The sequence below is a fragment of the Oncorhynchus mykiss genome, chromosome 18, assembly GCF_057628025.1.
Source record: "Oncorhynchus mykiss isolate SJ-2025 chromosome 18, ASM5762802v1, whole genome shotgun sequence".
NCBI classification, from domain to species: Eukaryota; Metazoa; Chordata; class Actinopteri; order Salmoniformes; family Salmonidae; genus Oncorhynchus; species Oncorhynchus mykiss.
The window spans coordinates 49,715,657-49,737,312 of record NC_143039.1 but is presented as its reverse complement, the minus strand read 5'-3'; the positions used below and the strand labels follow the sequence as shown (position 1 = coordinate 49,737,312).

Sequence of the window (21,656 nt, the reverse complement as noted above, 5' to 3'; positions counted from 1 at the left end):
TGCATAGGTAATGAACAGTGAGTAGCAGCAGTGTAAAAACAAGGGGGGGGGGGGGGGGGGTGTCAATGTAAGTAGTCTGGGTGGCCATTTGATGAATTGTTCAGCAGTCTTATGGCTTGGGGGTAGAAGCTGGAGTGGCAGCAACTAGCTATGTACTATAGTACAGTATATAGAAAGATAGACGTTATGACAGTGAGTTGATGCACCGTAGTGGCTGTTTTTACATGTACAACCTACCATCAGGCAAAGAGATGATTTAAATAGCTTCTCAGGTTTGACTAATTAGACATTGTTGACTGACTAGTTCCATAGACGTCATGGTGAACGTGCCCTGAAAACAAGCGCTACAACCCCATTTAGGTGTTTGTCTTGGAAATAGTCCGCCCAAAAATGGCGTGTTTCTGAATACTGAATAGTCAATGTGTGCCCTGGAGGCGTCTTTTAGTGTATTACAGAATTCAGATGGGGCAACTTTATTCCACAATAAATAAGATGGGCAAAACCTCGTGTTAGTGTGAGACTGCTACAAATTCATAAGATTAGTCATTTCTTTATGGCACGGTAGCACAGTGTGTTCCCCTGGCTTGAAAGTTCAGGTCAGACAACAGGCAGCATGCAAAGTGAAGATTAAAAAGCCAAGCTGGGGAAATGATTATAATTGCTGCCTGAATCTAGGTCATTTTCTAAGTGACCAATGTCAGGCATTCTCTCCGGTGTGACTTTTCATGTCCATTTTGGCAGACAGTTGCTCGGGCCACTGACTGTTTTTAGCCAGTCAAAGGTGATGTGTGTGTGTGCTCTTCTTTAGACATACAGTACCAGTCAAACGTTTGGACACGCCTACTCGTTCAAGGGTTTTTCTTTATTTTTACTACTTTCTGCATTGTAGAATAATAGTGAATACATTAAAACTATGAAATAACACATATGTAATCATGTAGTAACCAAAAAAGGGTGAAACAAATCAAAATATATTTTTCAAATTCGTCACCCTTTACCTTGATGACAGCTTTGCCCACTCTTGGCATTCTCTCAACCAGCTTTACCTGGAATGCTTTTCAAACAGTCTTGAAGGAGTTCCCACATATGCTGAGGACTTGTTGCCTGCTTTTCCTTCAATCTGCGATCCAACTAATTCCAAACCATCTCAATTGGGTTGAGGTCGGGTGATTATGGAGGCCAGGTCATCTGATACAGCACTACACTCACTCTCCTTGGTTAACTAGCCCTTACACAGCCTGGAGGTGTGTTTTGGGTCATTGTCCTGTTGAAAAACAAAAGATAGTCCCACTAAGCACAAACCAGATGGGATGGCGTAACGCTGCAGAATGCTGTGGTAGCCATGCTGGTTGAGTGTGCCTTGAATTCTAAAAAAATCCCTGACAGTGCCTCTAGCAAAGCACCATCACACCTCCTCCTCCATGCTTCACGGTGGTAACCACACATGCAGAGATCATCCATACACCTACTCTGCGTCTCACAAAGAAACAGTGGTTGGAACCAAAAATCGTGAATTTGGACTCACCAGACCAAAAGGACAGATTTCCACCGGTCTAGTGTCCATTGCTTGTGTTTCTTGGTTTCTTTGCAGCAATTCAACCATGAAGGCCTGATACATGCAGTCTCCTCTGAATAGTTGATGTTGAGATGTGTTACTTGAACTCTGTGAAGCATTTATTTCAGATTGCAGTTAACTCCAAATCAAATCAAATTAGTCACATACACATATTTAGCAGAAGTTATTGCTGGTGTAGAGAAATGCTTGTGTTCCTAGCTCCAACAGCACAGTCGTATCTATCATTGCAGTAGTATCTAAAAACAATTCACAACAATACACACAAATCTAAAAGTAAAAGAATGTAATTAAGAAATATATGAACATTAGATTGAGGAATGTCGGAGTGGCATTGACTAAAATACAGTACAAAAGAATACAGTATATACATATGAGATGAGTAAACATTATTTAAATATTATTAAAGTGTATAGTGTTCCGTTGTTAAAGTGGCCAGGGATTCCAAGTCTATGCACATAGGGCAGCAGTCTCTAAGGTGCAGGGTTGCGTAACCGGGTGGAAGCCAGCAAGAGATGGCTGTTTAACAGTCTGATGGCCTTGAGATAGAAGCTGTTTTTCAGTCTCTCGGTCCCAGCTTTGATGCACCTGTACTGACCTCGCCTTCTGTATGATAGCGGTGTGAACAGGCCATGGCTTGGGTGGTTAATGTCCTTGATGAACTTTTTGTCCTTCCTGTGACATTGGGTGCTGTAGGTGTCCTGGAGGGCAGGTAGTTTTCCCACAGTGATGCGTTGGGCAGACCGCACCACCCTCTGGAGAGCCCTATAGTTGCGGGCGATGTAGTTGAGACTTAGAGACTGCTGCCCTATGTAGCAGTCTCTAAGTAGCAGGATGCTCTCAATTGTACACCTGTAAACGTTTGTGAGGGTTTTAGGGGCCAAGCCACATTTCCTCAGCCTCCTGAGGTTGAAGCGGAGCTGTTGCACCTTTTTCACCACACTGTCTGTGTGGTTGGACCATTTCAGATCGTCAGTGATGTGTACGTCAAGGAACTTGAAGCTTTCACCTTCTCCACTGCGGTCCCATCCCTCTGCTGAAGTCCACGATCATCTCCTTTGTTTTGTTGACGTTGAGTGAGAGGTTATTTTCCCTGGTCCAGTTATTTTCCCGGGCCCTCACCTCCTCCCTGTAGGCTGCCTACTACTGTTGTGTCATCTACAAACTGGATGATTAGGTTTGAGGCGTGTGTACAGGAGGGGGCTAAGCGTGCACCTTTGTGGGATTCCATGTGTTGAGGATCAGCAAAGTGTTTCCTAACTTCATCACCTGGGGGTGGCCCGTCAGGAAGTCCAGGACCCAGTTACACAGTGCGGGGGACAGGATGTAGGATGACATCTAGGATGTCAGGTAAGGTAGAGGTGATATGATCCTTAACTAGCCTCTCAAAGCACTTCATGATGACAGAAGTGAGTGCTACAGTGCCCTAGTCATTTAGTTCAGTTACCTTTGCTTTCTTGGGTACAGGAACAATGGTGGACATCTTGAAGCAAGTGGAATCAGCAGCCTGGGATAGGGAGAGATTGAATATGTCTGTAAACACTACAGACAGCTGGTCTGCGCATGCTCTGAGGACATGACAAGGGATGCCATCTGGGCCGGCAGCCTTTCGAGGGTTAACACGCTTAAATGTCTTACTCATGTCGGCCACAGAGAGGTAGAGCCCACAGTTCGAGAGCCCACAGTTCTTGGTAGCGGGCCACGTCGGTGGCACTTTTTATCCTCAATGCGGGTGAAGAAGGTGTTTAGCTTGTCTGGAAGTAAGACGTCAGTGTCCGAGACGTGGCTGGCTTTCCCTTTGTAATGTGTGATTGTCTGTAGTCCCTGCCACATTCGTCTCGTGTCTGAGCCGTTGAATTGCGACTCCACTTTGTCTCTGTACTGATGTTTTGCCTGTATGATTGCCATATGGAGGGAATAACTACACTGTTTGTATTGGGCCATATTTCCAGTCACCTTGCCATGGTTAAATGCGGTGATTTGCGCTTTCAGTTTTGCTGAAATTATGAACTTATCCTCTGCAGCTGTGGCGGTCCTCATGAGAGCCAGTTTCATCATACCGCTTGATGTTTTTGGGGACTGCACTGAAGAAACTTTCAAAGTTCTTAAAATGTTCTGTATTGACTGACCTTCATGTCTTAAAGTAATGATGGACTGTCGTTTCTTTTTGCTTATTTGAGCTGTTCTTCACATAATATGAACTTGGTCTTTCACCAAATAGGGCTATCTTCTGTATACCACCCCTACCATGTCACAACACAACTGATTGGCTCAAACGCATTAAGAAGGAAAGAAATTCCACAAATGACCTTTTAACAAGGCACACCTGTTAATTGATATGTTTTTCAGATGACTACCTCATGAAAGCTGGTTGAGAGAGTGTGCAAAGACGTCATCAAGGCAAAGGGAAGTGACTGAAGAATCTCGATTATAAAATATATTTTGATTTGTTTAACACTTTTTTTTGGTTACTACATGATTAAATGTGTTTTTTCATAGTTTTGATGTCTTCACTATTATTCTACAATGTAGAAAATAGTAAAAATAAAGAAAAACCCTTGAATGAGTAGGTGTGTCCAAACTTTTGACCTGTAGTTCTACCCTGCAAAGCCTGCCCAAGTCTCCCTCCCCTCAGACACTATTTATGGTGCAATAGTTTGGTGGAATAGTCAAGGGAAGAAATGTAACATGATTGCACAAACTGATATTCATAAAAACAAAGTCAAGAAAAACAATTATTTGCCACTTTTCTTCAATAAAGCTGTCATGAGTGGAGTGCACAAGTGTACCCAGGTGCTGAAATTTGCTGAATGTATCAGTTGAGAAATTCACAAAATACGAGAAAGTACACAAATGCTTCCCTTAACAAATACATGAAACCCGGGTGGATTACTCAATGTAGGAAGTCAAAATTTAACACATCTTAGTGGAATTTCACAGAGTTTAATCTTTTGAATACACAAAAATGCATTATATAATGTGAAAATGAATAGGTCCATCAGACAAATAACAATCATTAAAAAGGAGAACAAATGTATTCAAAAATATTCATTATGAAATATAAACAATATGTATAAATGCATACACTACATTGACAAAACCATTAACCAGTTGACATGATTAACCCTGTGTGTATGACTGCCTCTGTAGAGTTAATTTATTCACTGTCTATAAAACACTTATAAAACACTTGTAAGAATGATAGAAAACACAACATGGTAATAAGAGTGTGCTGCAGAGGGTCACCGGCCCCTTATGAGGGGGGGTGACTGGTGATGCAGAAGTGCCATTTTCTAAGGAAAGTGCCTGTGTGTGTGGTCAACAGCATGGCTCAGATTAGGATGCTGTGCCATGTTTGTGTGTGATGTTTCTTACATCCTAAACACAGACAAACCAGGGTAAATGCGCCACACACGGGAAGTAGTGAATCTCGGAATGAACACGTGTAAAACGGAACAGCAGATATATTTGTGCTCATGGTATCGAGATTCACAATCTTTTCAAACCGGTCTTTTGGGAGCTTTTCATTAACAGAATGACACATTTTCTCAACACAAAGCCACATGAATCAAAGTAGTTCCAAAACAGAAGAAAAATACGATTGAACATCCTGATGGGCAAAGCGCGTAACAGGTAATGCGTTGCTTCGGTATTGTAGATATTTCCAAGCTGTTTCTTACTTTTCGAGCAACACTTTAATATCATCTCACTAACCTGGCCTCCTTTCTCTTCTAAGACCTGCTGCCCTTTAATACATCGTGGTTGGGCATTTCTTTCTATCAGCTTCATATTGCCTGTACCAACTTCACAGATCAGCTACATCCCTGAATGATGCAAAACCATATGAATATCGTGCGGTGGTAGCGTTTGCTACATAAGCAGTGTTGCGTGCGTCTTAACACATAAAAACAACAGGATGTGAAGTGGTTTATCCTATGTAGTGGTTTTCGTCTCTTGACTGCTATAGAATACTACGGGTGATGTGTTGCAGTGACATGTCCAGTGGGAGCAGTGGTTTGAGTCCCCGGTTTGGGCTTCAGGTCCTGAGGGGGGCGCAGTCATAGACTGAGGGGTTCTTTTACATACGAATGTTTGAGTTCACAGTATTTAGGTGAAATTTCCCCCAGAGTCACTGCTGTCCTTTCACGCTCTTGCCTTCATGCTTCGATCCATGGATATCTGAAATGTTCGAGGAAAAACAGTCATGTTTTTCCGCCAAAATAAGAATGAACTCATCGCCCTATACACGATGTAATGCACATAGGTTGAGAAAGAGGCATGCTACTAATGGCGTCCACTTCATAATCAACACGTAGGTTGCAAATAGCTCTGTAGCAATCAGACATATTCACCACATTTAGTGTGCAGAAAGCACCATCAACTTGATCAAAATATCACTACATCTACCTACCATGTTATTATTATTATAACTGTAGAACACACTCATTAGAACCTTTCACACTTAAATCTGTAGCATGCACTATTATGCATTAGTGTCTTTGACCCGCCAATGTGTATACATACTGTATGTTCAAGTTTGTATTCAGTCCATGTATTTTAGCGTGGGTCTGACCCACCTCCTAAGTGTGTGTCCTATAACGTCATTGGTCCCGACCCGCTCATAGGAGTTGGCCCAGGTGGTGCACGGTTAAGCCCACGGCCAGCAGCAAACAAGGACGAGCGGTCCTGGAGCCCTGGACAAACCAATACACAACACCAATGTAAGTCATTCTCAACCGTAACCAGATAAAATAGTCCTTCCAAGGATAAAAACAGAAGATAACCGTGCAAGAGAGTTATAAACTGAGGAGTGGCAAGGTGACCAGACGAGAACTGAGTGAGATGCAACCACTGCCACCGATGTCCACCAGTGCCATGAACAGCTGAATGTTCAGCTGAAAGATTCGACGTAATCTACTGTGGGAGAGCTGTATGGTTCAAGTCTGTCTTATAAATGCAGTATGTTTTTGTTGGGCTAGAAGGCAATAATAACAGTTGCCTTTAACATTCAGACAGTTATGTGAATGTGTTTGCATGTATGTATATACATAACACTTTACTATGTATACAATACACTGAGCACACCAAACATTAGGAACACCTTCCTAATATTGAGTTGTACCCCTTCCCCGTTTTCCCCTCAGAACAGCCTCAATTCATCGGGGCATGGTCTCTGCAAGGTGTCGAAAGCGTTCCACAGGGATTCTGGTTAATGTTGACTCCAATGCAGGTGTTCTTAATGTTTCGTATACTCAGTGTCTATATTCTTTGTATTGCAGTCTGCACCTTCAGTGCTTACTCTATATGAATGTGCAACGCTCAAATGAATTAATCACACACCCACTAAAGAAGGGCGCTGGATTGTTACTTAACCTTAGTGTTATATATACTAGACAATTCTTGGAAAGGTCCTGTATGAGCCTTGAGCAAGGTGGCCATCCCACACTCTCTTTATTCTTGCACAGACACAGAAAGAGTTTCTATCTAAACATGAATTCCAATGATACTAGTGTTTGTTTAAATGTCAAGACTAAAACCCCCTAGAGTTTACATTAAGAGATACCACAAACGTTTATGTGTAAGGTATTACAGCTGGTCACGCACATTCACGCGCACTTATAACATCAATAAGATGCGATCACTTTATTGGTCAATTGCACACGGGGTCAAACCAAAATATGACTTCCGCTTTTAACCCAACCCCTATGAAAGACACACATACACGTACATATACAGGTTTTAGATAGGCTCTACTACCACACTGGGTGCCTCCCCTTTCGGAGGGGTTGGGTTATAAGCGGAAGTCAAATTTTGGTTGGACCCCGTGTGCAATTGACCAATAAAGTGATCACATCTTATTGATGTTATAAGTGCGCGTGAATGTGCGTGACCAGCTGTAATAACTTACACATAAACGTTTGTGGTATCTCTTAATGTAAACTCTAGGGAGTTTTAGTATTTTCATCACTATTATTATTGGAATTTCTGTTTGTATGAATGGTAAAGCAATACAAGAGGACCAACATAAAATAGTGACAAAGTAGTAACACACACACACACACACACACACACACACACTGACTGTTGGCGATTGATATTGCTTTTTGGCAGAAGGTCCACCTGCTTTCTCATGGTTGGGAGGCTTTGGACAAATCCCAGAGTGTTTGTTGATAAGGGTTTCCTGGACTTGAGTTTACAGATATAAAGCGGATGGGGCTTTCAGACAGACCCGTATCGATAATAGGATCCACCTGTTGAGATCTTGACTAAGCCACTGAAATGGGCTGAATTTGTACTTCTAAAATAAGTACCCTCAAAGCAATATGTATCAGATGTCATCATTAAGTTGTATTGTCTTTCCAGGGAAAGTATGCCTGTCTGAGGACTTAAAATGTTCAATAATCAAGTACAGTTATCAGTTTGGTAAAGCTATCCACTCATTTTGGACTAGGTTTACTCAGCAAAAGTGGGTTGCCATAGTTTGTTCTTGCTGTCAGTTAAGATTTGGATGTAGAAATGCTGTTTATTTGAAATGAACAAAAACAAAGTACTGTGGTGGAAATAGCAGGAGAAGCGGCTCTAAAAATTGCTGTGATTCTTAGTAAATGTATTGTTTCGAATGAACCCATAAAATTCCCCAGTGCTGGTTTGCCCCTGGGTAATCAACACACCCACGTAAAACACAAGTAACCATCCTCGTAACATCCGCAAGCATGGAACAGGTCAGTGTGACATAAGTGTTCTCGGGGCAGAGGTATGTGGTTTTGGTTTAAGCCTCCATCTTAAAAGATATGACTCAAAGGTCGACCATTTCATTTGGGAGATAAAAAAGGGAGTCTAATCAGACACAAACGACTGCAGCAATATTATGGGATACCTTCGCCATGACTATGCTGCTGTCTGTGGTCGACATAGTGGTCGAGAAGGTTGTGTCTTCCTCTTCCTCCATATCTTCTCCCTCATCATCCTCCTCTTCACTCCCACTTAGAAACCTGTCCAGGTCCTCAGTACTAGTGTTACCTAGTGAACAACATTTTATTTGTGAGGTAACTTTCCAGTACTTACTGTAATTCAAAATAATTAAACAAACACAAAGAAGCAGATTCAAGTTTTTTCTGTTGTAATTCTGTTGTCCCCAAACGGGAATAAACACATCGGTCAAAATGTATAAAAGTAAATGTTTTAACATACTGAAAAATGTGTATTCAAAGGTGGCATTGTAGTCGTAGTCCGGTGTCGGCGTTGTGTCACCGTAGTCATCATATTCATTTTGGCCTGTAGGGAAGGAGCAGAAACAGAAGGTTATGTCAATGCAGTGAGTCAAGAACAGATTGTGTTTGGGTCAAACAAAAAAAAAGAAAGAAGAAATAAAAAGATTTAACGAAAATCAAGGTCAAAGATGAGAGGGGGAAAGCTGACCTACAATGTTTTATTTCCCATGTGCTGACTGGAACATGGCTAGCGTCAGCATTGCTTAAAGGGATAGTCCACTCAAAATGCAAAGTTTATCAGATATTTCCAGACCTAAAAAGGGGTCTAATGTTAAGACGAGTCCCAAGCTATCGGTTGTATAGATACAGCTACAGTGGGGAGAACAAGTATTTGATACACTGCCGATTTTACAGGTTTTCCTACTTACAAACATGTAGAGAGGTCTGTCATTATTATCATAGGTACACTTCAACTATGAGAGATGGAATCTAAAACAACAATCCAGAGAATCACATTGTATGATTTTTAAGTAATTAATTTGCATTTTATTGCATGACATACGTATTTGATACATCAGAAAAGCAGAACTTAATATTTGGTACAGAAACCTTTGTTTGCAATTACAGAGAACATACGTTTCCTGTAGTTCTTGACCAGGTTTGCACACACTGCAGCAGGGATTTTGGCCCACTCCTCCATACAGACCTTCTCCAGATCCTTCAAGTTTCGGGGCTGTCGCTGGGCAATACAGACTTTCAGGTCCCTCCAAAGATTTTCTATTGGGTTCAGGTCTGGAGACTGGCTAGGCCACTCCAGGACCTTGAGATGCTTCTTACGGAGCCACTCCTTAGTTGCCCTGGCTGTGTGATTCGGGTCGTTGTCAGGTAGGTGATCAAATACTTATGTCATGCAATAAAATGCAAATTAATTACTTAAAAATCACACAATGTGATTTTCTGGATTTTTGTTTTAGATTCCTCCTCTCACAGTTGAAGTGTACCTATGATAAAAATGACAGACCTCTACATGCTTTGTAAGTAGGAAAACCTGCAAAATCGGCAGTGTATCAAATACTTGTTCTCCCCACTGTATATGCCTCAATTCCAAAAGAATGAGAAACATAGGCACCAAATAAAATCAGTAAATTAGACAGGGCCTATCTTATATTCATTTAGGGTTGAGGCATATAGCTGTATATATACAACCGATAGCTTGGGACTTCAGAGGTCTGAAAATGTCTCGCAAACAGTGATTTTAGAGTAAATGATCCCAAATGGACAGTAAAAAAAGGTTGGAAATAGATCATGGTGCCAATCCTAAATCTCAGTAAACCTTTAAAATGGGTTAATCCATCTCGCCCTCTGTCTAAATTCCCTGAGCTCTTTAATCGTCAAGCATTATTAAAGTGTTTTTAATCAGTATTTACAGTCACCCCATTAACACTCCTAAAATTATGTGATAAACCTTTATATTTTGAATAATCTAATGCCATTTGGTCAGTAAAGATTCAGCAGAGGCTGTTGAACGTTAATGACAGCCGTAATAATTTACGAGGATTCGTGCATGTAGAATCCAGCGCTAAACAAAGCTGATCGACTCAAAAACAGAAGCTGACTCAAGGGAAATCATGCTTAGTTTTGTCACACAAGCAGGGGTGTGAGGGTGGAGCTTAGCATGGGATCCATGAATCGTGCCTGGCCAACAGACGTTTCTGTGAGGGAAATTTCTCTCTCTCACGATATGTCCAAATATACCGGGTGCTGAATGCCATCTCTCTAATTGTACGTCGCTCTGGATAAGAGCGTCTGCTAAATTACTAAAAATGTACGTACATGTAAAATCTGTGCATCTTTTACAGCTAAAAGCAGTGGTTTCACAAAATGTTCTGTCAGCTGTTGCTCAAACTTAATTTAGAACAGCTTATCGGGTAAGGCAATATTTGAGACAAACTCAGGTTATTAAGGTGGGTCAGGTAAATAAATAAGGAAGCGACAACAAAAGCCACAGCAAAGCTGGTTCTGTCAGTCAGTCATGATGGTGGACACGTGGCAAAAGGGTTACAGGAAGTCAGCTTTTAACTGGACAGCACTGATGTCACTCAAGGAAATAATGTACTACCCCAATATAAGTATTGACATAATTGTTTTGTTGGAATATCCGTCTGTCATTCATTTCACTGCATCCCCAAATGTTGTGTTGAAACAGTTACGAATCGGTCTCGCTCAGTTGAGAGTATTTTGTATGATTAGTTTAGCTTTGTAGGTCTGATGAAGATTGTAAGGCCGAAACATTGGAATTAAATAAGTGACACTTTGAAAGTGCAGTGTGCACTTTTCTTTACTGCACCAACATTTTTCACCAGCGATCTGTCCACCTCAAAGTTACTGGGACCCCTAACATCCTCAAGCACTCAAGCATTCAAGCTGCAGGACTTCCATCCAGTCACCTGGACATCAGGGAAAGACGATGGCAGCCAGGGGACATCTCGTCATCAAACGGTTAGGAAGGTCACACTTCACTTAGGCCATGCGAACCAGGGCTAGAGTTCAGGAAAAGAAGACATGATTGGCTGCTTCTAAAAATAAAATAAAAAAAAACTTCAGGCTGTCCCGCATGAGAGATATGGGAGACCTCAGGACAGGGGCCACCCTGCCCGCCAACGCTGTGGTGGTTCTGGGACTATTAGAAATCACAGAAGCTCTAGACCCTCCTCTGGTGTTTCGGAGGTTCTGAAGAACAGACGATGGGAACTGAACTGACCCCCCCACTTCCTTGTCCCCAAAAAATGTCTATCTAAATAGGGATCCACCAGTTGCACGTGATTCATTTATACAGCTGTATTCGTTTCACTGTGAGTCGAGTGCCTTTCCCGAGGACACAATATATACTGTATCAGCCTGCCTCTGTGCTTGAACTGGGACTCCCTGCTATGAAGTTTACATCAACTTTTTTTCCAGATGTGTTCAATTGCTCTCAACATCAGTGAGACTTATCATGATCATCACGGGTCATTTTTTTTCTGTGCTAATTTCCCTCCTCATTCCAGTTTCCCACATGCAACCACTGCCCCAAACATCCTCCTGCTTCAATCTGTCTACTTGAGCCGACCCCAATAAATCATGCACCAGTCCCGCTCCCGGATCATCTGTTTCTGGTGAAGTCATAACGACTGCCTTGAAGTAGAAGAGATAGCCTACATTACAATGACTGATGGGGAGGGTCAGTGTAAAACGATAAGATACACGTGGGAAATGTTATTACCAAAGAAATAGTATCAGATGGGCTTTGATTCTAGCTTCTCTTTTTGAAACTTAAAAAAAAAAAAAAGAAAGTTGAACCCAGAGATGAACCATACTCCTTAGCTTGTGGCAGGCTGCCATCGTGACTTCAGATATACAATCCCATTCTCTTTAAACACGCCACGACTCCACTGGCAGTGGAGTGCTACGCGGAGCTAAACATCAATGCACTAGTATCATTGCCATTGTGTGGACCACTTAAGAAAACCGTTGAATCTCGGGTCAAGGCTAACTACATTGAAGCTCACATGCATCATTAATGAGGCAGTGTGTGGCCTCCTGTCCTCTATATTCAATCCCTCCACAATGCTTGTGAGTCACAGTCTCCTCTCAGGACCGAGATGTATGCTACCTCTATGAAAGTCAATGAACAAGTGTTGAAAAACCCTCCCATACACAACCGTGAGTGACACAACCCTTTAAATAGTGAGTATAAGTGGATCTGTGCTTCATCTGAGAAGACAGGCTGCTTGTTTTAACCATGCCCTCCAGTTTAGGAAGACAAGGTCCCATTGTGGTCACTGTCTGTGTTGTACAGGGAAAGAACTGTGGGAAGAGAATCTCACTCCTGCTGCTTTGCATGCTGCAGGTTCAGCTGATTCACCTAGTGGGCTCTGATACCAAACTAGATACAAGTTCAGAATACCCACCACATCACATGCTAAGCCCGTAGGGGAAAATATATTAGCAAACAGACAGTAAGGTCTGGAAGGACTGTTTTCCACACACCCTATTATTAAAAGGAGTGGTCCTTTCATGTCTCCCTCCAACAGGGAACATTAATGAAGTCATTTAAAATGTTGCCTCGCATGAAACACTGGCAGCCAACAAACAAATTAAGAAAAAAAGTAGGGCATTTTCTCTGTACATCCATGGATGGGCCAGTCACACTTCATATGTAATGTAGGCTATGGGATGGTAGACACAATGCACACAACACTTAATACTTCCTCCAAGCTAGTTAACCACTGTATTTTGTATCGACATTATAATTAAATTACAATGGACTAGTGAGTTTCCATGAAACTGCTGCCTGTGTTAGCTGCCGAGTGTTGTGCTAGCTAGCGAATATGCTAACGTTAGCTAGCTAGTTAAACATTTGGCTTTGGCCTTGCACTGGCATTATGGGATTATGGAGGGTGAATTTAATTGTTTCTTCGTCATCTTGCTAGGTAGTTATCCAGCTGTGGCCATCTAGCTAGTACCAACAAGGGATTTCTACAAAATAGCAACATTAGCGCAGATAGCTTGGAATCTAGACCATAAGCAATATGCACGGATATGCATTGCCAAACAACGCTACTGCCACCTTCTGGTTTGGAGTATTTTAATAAGGGTGAGTGACTGACGACTTCCAAGGTCTTTGCTGTGTGAACACAAAAGAGATTGACTGCCGACACTCCCCTTACAAAAAAAAAGATTGCAGTATTGAAGCTGCAGTAAAAGTGCAGTAACTGCAGTCGACTGGTATTTTGGACGCAGTAATTGCAGAATAACTGCAGTGTACTGCACTCTGACTGCAATCTTTTTTCAGAGGTGCTAAATACTGTCAGCAGGCAAACATCTGACAGTCCTACCAGTGTGTCTGAGATTTTAATTAGGCATCAGCTTAAAGACGTCCTCCATCAATGTTTTGACTGGAACGAATTGCAAAAATCGCTGAAGTTGGAGACTTTTATCTCCCTCACCAACTTCAAACATCTGCTATCTGAGCAGCTAACCGATCGCTGCAGCTGTACATAGTCTATTGGTAAATAGCCCACCCATTTTCACCTACCTCATCCCCATACTGTTTTTATTTATTTATTTTTCTGCTCTTTTGCACACCAATATCTCTACCTGTACATAACCATCTGATCATTTATCACTCCAGTGTTAATCTGCATAATTGTAATTATTTGCCTACCTTCTCATGCCTTTTGCACACAATGTATATATAGACTCCCCTTTTTTCTACTGTGTTATTGACTTGTTAATTGTTTACTCCATGTGTAACTCTGTGTTGTCTGTTCACACTGCTATGCCTTATCTTGGCCAGGTCGCAGTTGCAAATGAGAACTTGTTCTCAACTAGCCTACCTGGTTAAATAAAGGTGAAATAAAAAATAAATAAAAATCTATGTTTTTAATCGCAAGTATAAATACAGTACAGGACACACACTAAAGGGTAAAGATTTTTTGGGGACAAAGCAGTGTGTTTTAGACACAACTTCAAACTTCAAGGAGTAGGGCATTCACTGAGTTGGACTGATGGGGAGACGTGATGTCATCAGCCTCCCCCTTGCTTAAGGAACACACTATCTACCAAGAGGGTTCTCATCTGTATTATTTGTAGCCGTCTATTTACCACCACAAAGCGAAGCTGTCACTAAGACCGCTCTCAACCAACTCTATTAGGCCATAAGAAAATAATATTCTCACCCAGAAGCGGCGCTCCTAGTGGCCGGGGACTTTAATGCAGGCAAACTTAAATTAGTTTGACCAAATATTGGTTACCAGGACGTTTACTCAAAACATGCCTGGACCAACTGTCAAGTGTCTTCACTGACATTTTCAACCTCTCCCTGACCGAGTCTGTAATACCTACATGTTTCAAGCAGACCACCATAGTCCCTGTGCCCAAGGAAGTGAAGGCAACCTGCCTAAATGATTACAGCCCAGTGGCACTGATGTCGGTAGCCATGGAGTGCTTTGAAAGGCTGGTCAACAGCATCCTCCCGGACACCCTAGACCCACTCCAATTCACATACCGCCCCAACAGATCCACAGATAACACAATCTCAATTGCACTCCACACCGCCCTTTCCCACCTGGACAAAAGGGACACCTATGTGAGAATGCTGTTCATCGACTACAGTTCAGCGTTCAACACCATAGTGCCCACGTAGCTCATCACTAAGCTAAGGACTCTGGGACTAAACACCTCCCTCTGCAACTGGATCCTGGACTTCCTGACGGGCCGCCCCCAGGTGGTAAGAGTAGAGTGTTAATTGCAGTGAAAAGTAGCCTGGTGTAGGACTTTAACACCCCATACAGCTTTGTTAGGCTTTTAGGCCTTCATTTCAACCTCTATGTGTCATTCCCACCAAGGTTTGCAAGATGATCAAATTTCCTAAATCTGGCAGGTGGCCAATGTCAAGGAACATTTATTCTAAGGAGCCTGAAAACAGCCTGAACATTGCAAAGCACGGGGAAAAGATTCTCACCAACAACATTTGAGACTGGCAAAAAGGGTTAGCGTGACACATGGCATTTTTCCCTCATTCGCTCTAATCTAATCTTTTATGATTAATATAAAAGAAAAAAAATCCCTGTCGGTACAATCTGTCACACCCCCACAAGAGGAAGTTGCCAAGCCTCATGAAAACCCCATGCCATGTTAAGCCTCAAACCATAATGAAATGGGGGAAAACAATCAAACACTATGTGCACTGTGTACTGAGATTTCAAAACAAAAAGGCAACCGTCAAGTAACACATGCCATTCATCATCATTAAGATGAGTAGCATCCGGTCATGTCAGAAGATGCAACATGTTTTTCATCCAGACTTGAACCCACAACTGCTATCCGTTTGGGCCGAGGGTTTGACAGGGACTTGCAGACATATCCTGAGAACAATCAAACTTCCCACTCACTGACTAAAAGCCAGCTCAGCCCACGGTGGGACATTGGTGTGAGGGGGAGAGAAGGAGGATGCTGGGATAGCGTGCTCACTTTACAAACATGTCTACACAAAACAGCTGTGCTGGGAAGTAGAGTGGGATTACATCGCCGGCTGATTGTTCTGCCCCCAGGTTTCTCTTGTGCTTGAGAGAGGAGCCTTGTTCCGCGCAACGTTAATTGTTACGCTCGGCTAGATTCACTGGCTTGTGTGTTTTCAGACTTTTCGCAGACTTTTAAGCATTTTAGCTGTGTAGCCCTCTGATAAAATATTTTGATGGAAATTAACTAGATTTGTAAATCTGATAGTCGGCAATACCTCATCCCGCTATTACCCTGTAACTCCAATTGTACAAGTCTGGCAATAACTTCAGGTAAAAAAAAAAACGTTGACATGATCTTGCAGCAAGTTCCCAGTCTCTTAAAATTCACCTACATACACAATCCACTGGGCAAAGACATCAATTCAACTTCTATTCCACATTGGTTCAATGTAATTTCATTGGAATGACATGGAAACAACATTGATTCAACCAGTGTGTGACCAGTGGGAAAGCTCTTACACCTGCCCCCCTCAGTACTCACTCAAGCTATGTTCTAGATCACCCAATAATGCTCTAACACACATGCCTGTCTCTATCAGAGGTCAATGCAAACAGATACACATGCCACAGGTTCTCAATTCTTACATTCTGTTTTGTTCATGTTACTCAATCTCCGCACAGACAACCGTACTATTCACCCGCAAACAAACACCCTGCCTATTGCAGTACTCACCCCAGCAGAGAGGTAGCAACAACAGCACTCCAGTCAAGCAGACCAAGAGAAAGCGGTAGTGGGTCAGCCTGTGCATGTTGCTCCAGACAGAGAGAGTGAGTGATCAGACTCCAAACTGGGCTCTGAATGAATGTGGTGTGTGAGTGTGTGTGATTAGGGGAGGGAATGAGGGGTGGGGGAAGAGGGAAAGGAAGGAGGCGGTAGTAAGTCTCCTTTGCCTCAATGTGCCAAGGGGTGTAAACCAAACATACTCAACAATTGTCAGTGGCACACAAAGTGGCTGTGGTCTGGATTAGGGTGAGGTAAAATTATTCCGGATCCATCGTGACTTTTTAACACTGATGGGTTGAGGTCAGGATTACAGAGGATTAATCAGATTTTTAGGCAGCACCACTTTTTTACAAACTGTAGCTGGGGTTAGGGATTATATTTGGATGACCTGATTCTGGGTTGTAAAACTTTAGGTTATAAAGGACATGGAGTTGTGGTCAATTGTTAAGTCAGTGGGTCCACTAAACGAACAACGTGTTCAGTTAAACAGACTCCAGTACAAAAGGCACTGAAACGTATCTGCCTTTCACAACTAGTGGAGAGTTTAGGAATAATATTCGGTGTTTCATATAATTTACACAATACATGAATATACATTCTAACATGATCATTAGATAACATAGTATAACGACGCGTATCCAGTCATCCATATTTTACATGTGTTTAAATTGTGCCTATAAAAAAAAAGCCATTGTGGTTTGGACATCTTGCTGTGAGCCGGCCAGTTAAGACACAAGCAACTACCCTCTCCCTATTGTATCTGTAGTAGAGGAAATGCTCTTTACCAAATGCCAGATGTTTTTGAGTTTTACATAGGAGAGGTGGGGGTTGACTGCCCCCCCCCCCCTCCCATCCTCTCCAGTCAGCGGGGGGGGAGGGGGGGGGGGGGTCGCGGAGTAAGGTATATTTAAGTGTGCCCCATGAGGAAGAGAAGGGGGTTGGGTAGGTGTAGGAGGGGTGGGTATGCCTAAATCCTGCCCCCTCCATCCCATGGCTCTCTCAGCTCTCCTGATGATTGTGTCTTGGCTGTGTTCCCCTGTCAGCTCTATGACTCAGTGAGAGTTGGCCTGGTTTCTGTTGTTGCTGTAAAGCACCTCCGGCTGTGAGCAGGACCGTGGGACCATGTAGGTGACTGGCTACTGTAGTGTATACGTGAGCCATCGCGTTCGCCTCCTACAAGCAGCTCTTGTTTCTCGCCGCCAGTGAGCATCAGGGTCTGACTGGTGTCCGAGTCCAACCCATCTGCTTGCATCACATCACAGTAAACTAAGAGGCCCCACAAACTGCAAGGGATGAAAGCTCATATCATTTGTGTGGGTACGAGAGCAAGGACACTGTCGTGCATATGGGGAGTGTACGGGCGATGACCTAGAGTACACCGACCCAGAGCCAAGTCAAACTTTCCTCACGAGATCAGCTTCGACTCCCGACAGGGGTTGAGTTCCAAAGAACATCTCGGGGTCAGAGTTTGGTTCGGTCTTAAACTCTTTTCTTGCTCCCTCTCTCCTTGAGGCCTGTTTTATTTCCCCATGTGAACAAATGCCCAAACCCCAAGGGTCTCGTCTGTTTCCCTGCAGAGTTGGCAATGGCGAGTGCAGCAGCCTGGAAAAATCTTTACAGAACTGTCCTCTTTGTTATTTTTTACACAGAGAACCGCTGGTCAAGGGATGTGAATGGTCCACTGCCAGGGGCAGATGGTACGAACGGAATACGCACAAATGCACCCTTCTCCAAGTCTCCAGTTCCAGGACTGCAGGGTGACCGGGGGATGTCTGGGAAACCAGCCCCGAGAGCAAGAGTGACATCCCTGACCTCAGCATTAACAACGTGGCGGGGAAGGGCATGTAAACAATTCACGCTGCTGACACCCTGACGGAGAGATATGGGACAGGAGTGGGGGGAAATGGTTTTGAAAATAGTCATGGACAGGGGGATTGGCAGGGACGCCCAACATGCCCCAGGCTGGCTGTAAGGCAGTGTTCAATGAAGTGGACAAAACTTGGTTCGAGGCCATGTCCTGGGACTGGTTTTTGTGGTTGTCACTGTGTCGGCTTTGCAGGCTGATACATATTCCAAAGAATCTAATTTAATCCACACGGCTTGTCAGCATCCTGCAAGAGTGTGCTCCTTTAGAGCAAGTGTAACCTAGCCCAGCTTGAAGTGCTATCTACCAATGAAGTACAAATATGAAAGGCAGATGAGAGGACCCCTGGAGGACAGGGAATGGTAGTTTAATGAAGTGTTTGGGTAGCAGGTGATAGACAGGTCTGAGGTGTTATTTCCTTTCTAGGGCTTCCTTGGCGGCCCTATCTATTATGTGCGTTGTTGGATGGTCCTGTTGGACATTCATTGAACGTTCGACAATATGATCCGAGTTCTTAGAGACTTGGATGATATTCACTCTTAAAATTCATTATCCACACAACACTCAAGCCCCCATTCATTATTATCCCAACTTCCTACTGCCATAAAGTCCAAACACCCTGTGTAACTATAAATACCAGAGCTCTTTCTCTGAAGACTGAGTCAGCTTTTGTTCTCTCCCACAGAAAAACGTGTGTGGGTGTGAGGGAAATCTACAATCTTTTTTTTTCTTCCGTGGGAGCATCCAGAAGATAATTCTCTGGGCTCCAGGGGGCCCCTGGGGGTGGGGTTGTGATGGATCTGTTGCGCTTGCAGAGGGTCCAACCCAGCGGGAGAACACATTTGTGAATGTTTACCATTGGACATTTGCATGGAATCTGGGCACGGTTCCAGCAACTGTTTTCCATACGTGCACTCCCTCTCCATCATGGCTTCTCAATCATCTCCTCGTATAAAATCTTCCCAATGCTCATTATATACATGAAAGATCAGTGAGCCTGTAATACACCCACGGTGGCCCATCTAATAGCCAAGGCTTTCTCAAATGAGACTAAAAGGGTTTTTGATACTTGAGAATAATGAACTGTTGATATCTGAGAGTGAACCTATACTGAGCACTAGGCTTATATTTTCAAGCAAACACATGAATTAGAAAGTCTGGACTGCAGTGTTAAACATGCTCAGATTTGCCATTTTTGTTCAAAATTAGGGACAGACGTTTGGCTACTACCATAAAGTGGAAGTCACAACTATCCGCCTCTTTTCTTAGAGCCCTGAATCAAATCTAGCCACAGATAATAGTGCCTGTTTGCCATCCTCAAGACATCCTCTGAAACTAAAGCTGATGGATGGGGGCTTACACCAGTGATAAGAATAGCCATCAGACTCATGATCTAGGAGATCCAGGGAAGCATAAACACAAAAGGAGAGAAGACAATGACAGGATTCAATGGTGGTAAACTGGAACTACCCTTCACTTTAATTCTTTGTGACTTATACAGATGGGGTCATATTAAACAACTATATGTAGAAGGGGAATGCAACTCCCTTCACTGGAGGACTCAGCACGTAACCGAACAAAAAAACTCTGAAATGTATTGTTCAGCCCATCCCGATCCAACCCTATCCCCAACATCTGATGTGGGTGGAAGAAAAAAACTTGGAAACTATTTCCAAATGTTGAGGCAATGTGGTTCAGTCATTACCGTGGCAGGATTACATTTGTATACGGTCTGATTCAACAAATCTCTAATCATTGTGTGGATAAAGATCAATTGCTACAGTATTGCTACAGTATATATATATATATATATATATATTGTTGTTGTTGTTGAATTTTACCCCATTTTCTCCCCAATTTCCATGGACCGCCCGGTCGCGGCCGGCTGCGACAGAGCCTGGGCGCGAACTCAGCGTCTCTGGTGGCACAGCTAGCACTGCGATGCAGTGCCCTAGACCACTGCGCCACCCGGGAGAAATTGCTACAGTATTTTAATGGAATAATTAGGTGGGATAAAAATCTGATTCAAATGGAATTTGATAGGGGGTTTTGCCTGTGGGTATGTTAGGCTCTGAAATGTCTGTTCCCATTACTGCCCACAGAGGCAAAGGACTGAGGCTATGACGTGAAAGAAGAGTGGGGGACTGGGAGTTGGATGAGATCCCAGACTCAGGCACCTACAAGGCCTCCCGTTCCCACAAATGCTGGTCAGGAAATGTGTTGCAGTGTAAACTGTCAAGCACAAGGATTAATTCTTTGAAATGTAGACTGTGGCGTTTTTTTTTTCAAAAGAAGTTAAACATTGTCATGGTAAAGAAAACATTTAATACATCATGAATGGGCTTAACTGAGAAGAAAGTGACGCCTGAGTTCTCAACCTCTTATGCCGTTACAGGAGACTAAAGCATATTTTGAGTAGGAAGAGTGTTGGGGAAGCTAGTCTGAAAATATAGTTTACCAAGCTACCAATTACTTCACACTGGAGGAAGTTAAGATACACTAAAGCCAGCTTTAAAAAAATATATCGGTTTACTAAACTAAAGTTACTTTGAATTACTTTGTGAAAAAAACGTACTTTGTGGAAAGATTATCATAAGGAAATCTGAAATGTCATAGACGACAAATTGCAAGACAGATCACTTTGAGGTCATATGCAATTTTGCCTATTAAACACTAAGGCGATTTTCAAGTGAGATTTAGGCAGGTCTGATGGAGAGTTAGCTCCCAGTAGTTAGCTACACCTCTACATGGCCAAATAAAACGAATTGGCTACTGAAAATACTACCTAGATTTGAATTTAGGTCAACTATGAACCACCAAGCTACTGCAAAATGTAGTTACATTACTAGTTGAGCTACATGTAGTTCACTACTCCCCAAACACAGAGTAGGACGTCATGAAAGTCCCTACAGTATATTGGTAGGAGGTACATAAAGATATTATTGATGGCTTCTCTGGGAAGAAAGGAGTATCCTGTACATAGCAACCTGCAATGTACAGCATCCATTACAGGACATAAATAGTCATTTTCCCCACAATAGAGGACAACTTGGAATCATGAATGTACAACTGTATTTACAATAAACTAAAGGAAGTGTGAAACTAATTGACCAGATGTTTGTCTGACCAAGAGTTTAAGAGTGAGACTCTTACGTCCTTGGTCTGACGTGTTGAGGATGTGTACAAAATCCCCCAGCTGTGAAAATGACTCAATAGTCCC

General features: G+C 42.8%; 1 protein-coding gene across 2 annotated transcripts; it reads right to left on the bottom strand.

The window, feature by feature from the left end:
• Window positions 1–4,500: 4,500 nt before the first annotated feature.
• Window positions 4,501–16,805, bottom strand: LOC149975545 (uncharacterized). 2 transcript variants are annotated; one of them, XM_090208709.1, is made up of 5 exons: window positions 16,522–16,805; window positions 8,765–8,848; window positions 8,451–8,593; window positions 6,151–6,267; window positions 4,501–5,752 (listed from the first exon to the last, which is right to left on the bottom strand). In XM_090208709.1, the coding sequence occupies exons 1-4, from the start codon at window positions 16,595–16,597 to the stop codon at window positions 6,193–6,195; spliced, it is 378 nt and encodes a 125-aa protein (XP_090064835.1). In that variant the 5' UTR covers window positions 16,598–16,805; the 3' UTR covers window positions 4,501–5,752; window positions 6,151–6,192. The 2 variants fall into 2 exon arrangements, with proteins under 2 accessions (XP_090064835.1, XP_090064836.1); XM_090208710.1 differs by lacking the exon at window positions 6,151–6,267 and having other exon boundaries at window positions 16,522–16,678.
• Window positions 16,806–21,656: the final 4,851 nt, after the last annotated feature.

Excerpts from the sequence above, each read along its gene's own strand:
- LOC149975545 (XM_090208709.1), bottom strand. The coding sequence starts at position 16,597 with ATGCACAGGCTGACCCACTACCGCTTTCTCTTGGTCTGCTTGACTGGA. Across the intron at positions 8,849-16,521 it reads GTTGCTACCTCTCTGCTGGG|GCCAAAATGAATATGATGAC; the intron begins GTGAGTACTGCA and ends CCTTCCCTACAG. Across the intron at positions 6,268-8,450 it reads GCAGCATAGTCATGGCGAAG|GGCTCCAGGACCGCTCGTCC; the intron begins GTATCCCATAAT and ends TGGTTTGTCCAG.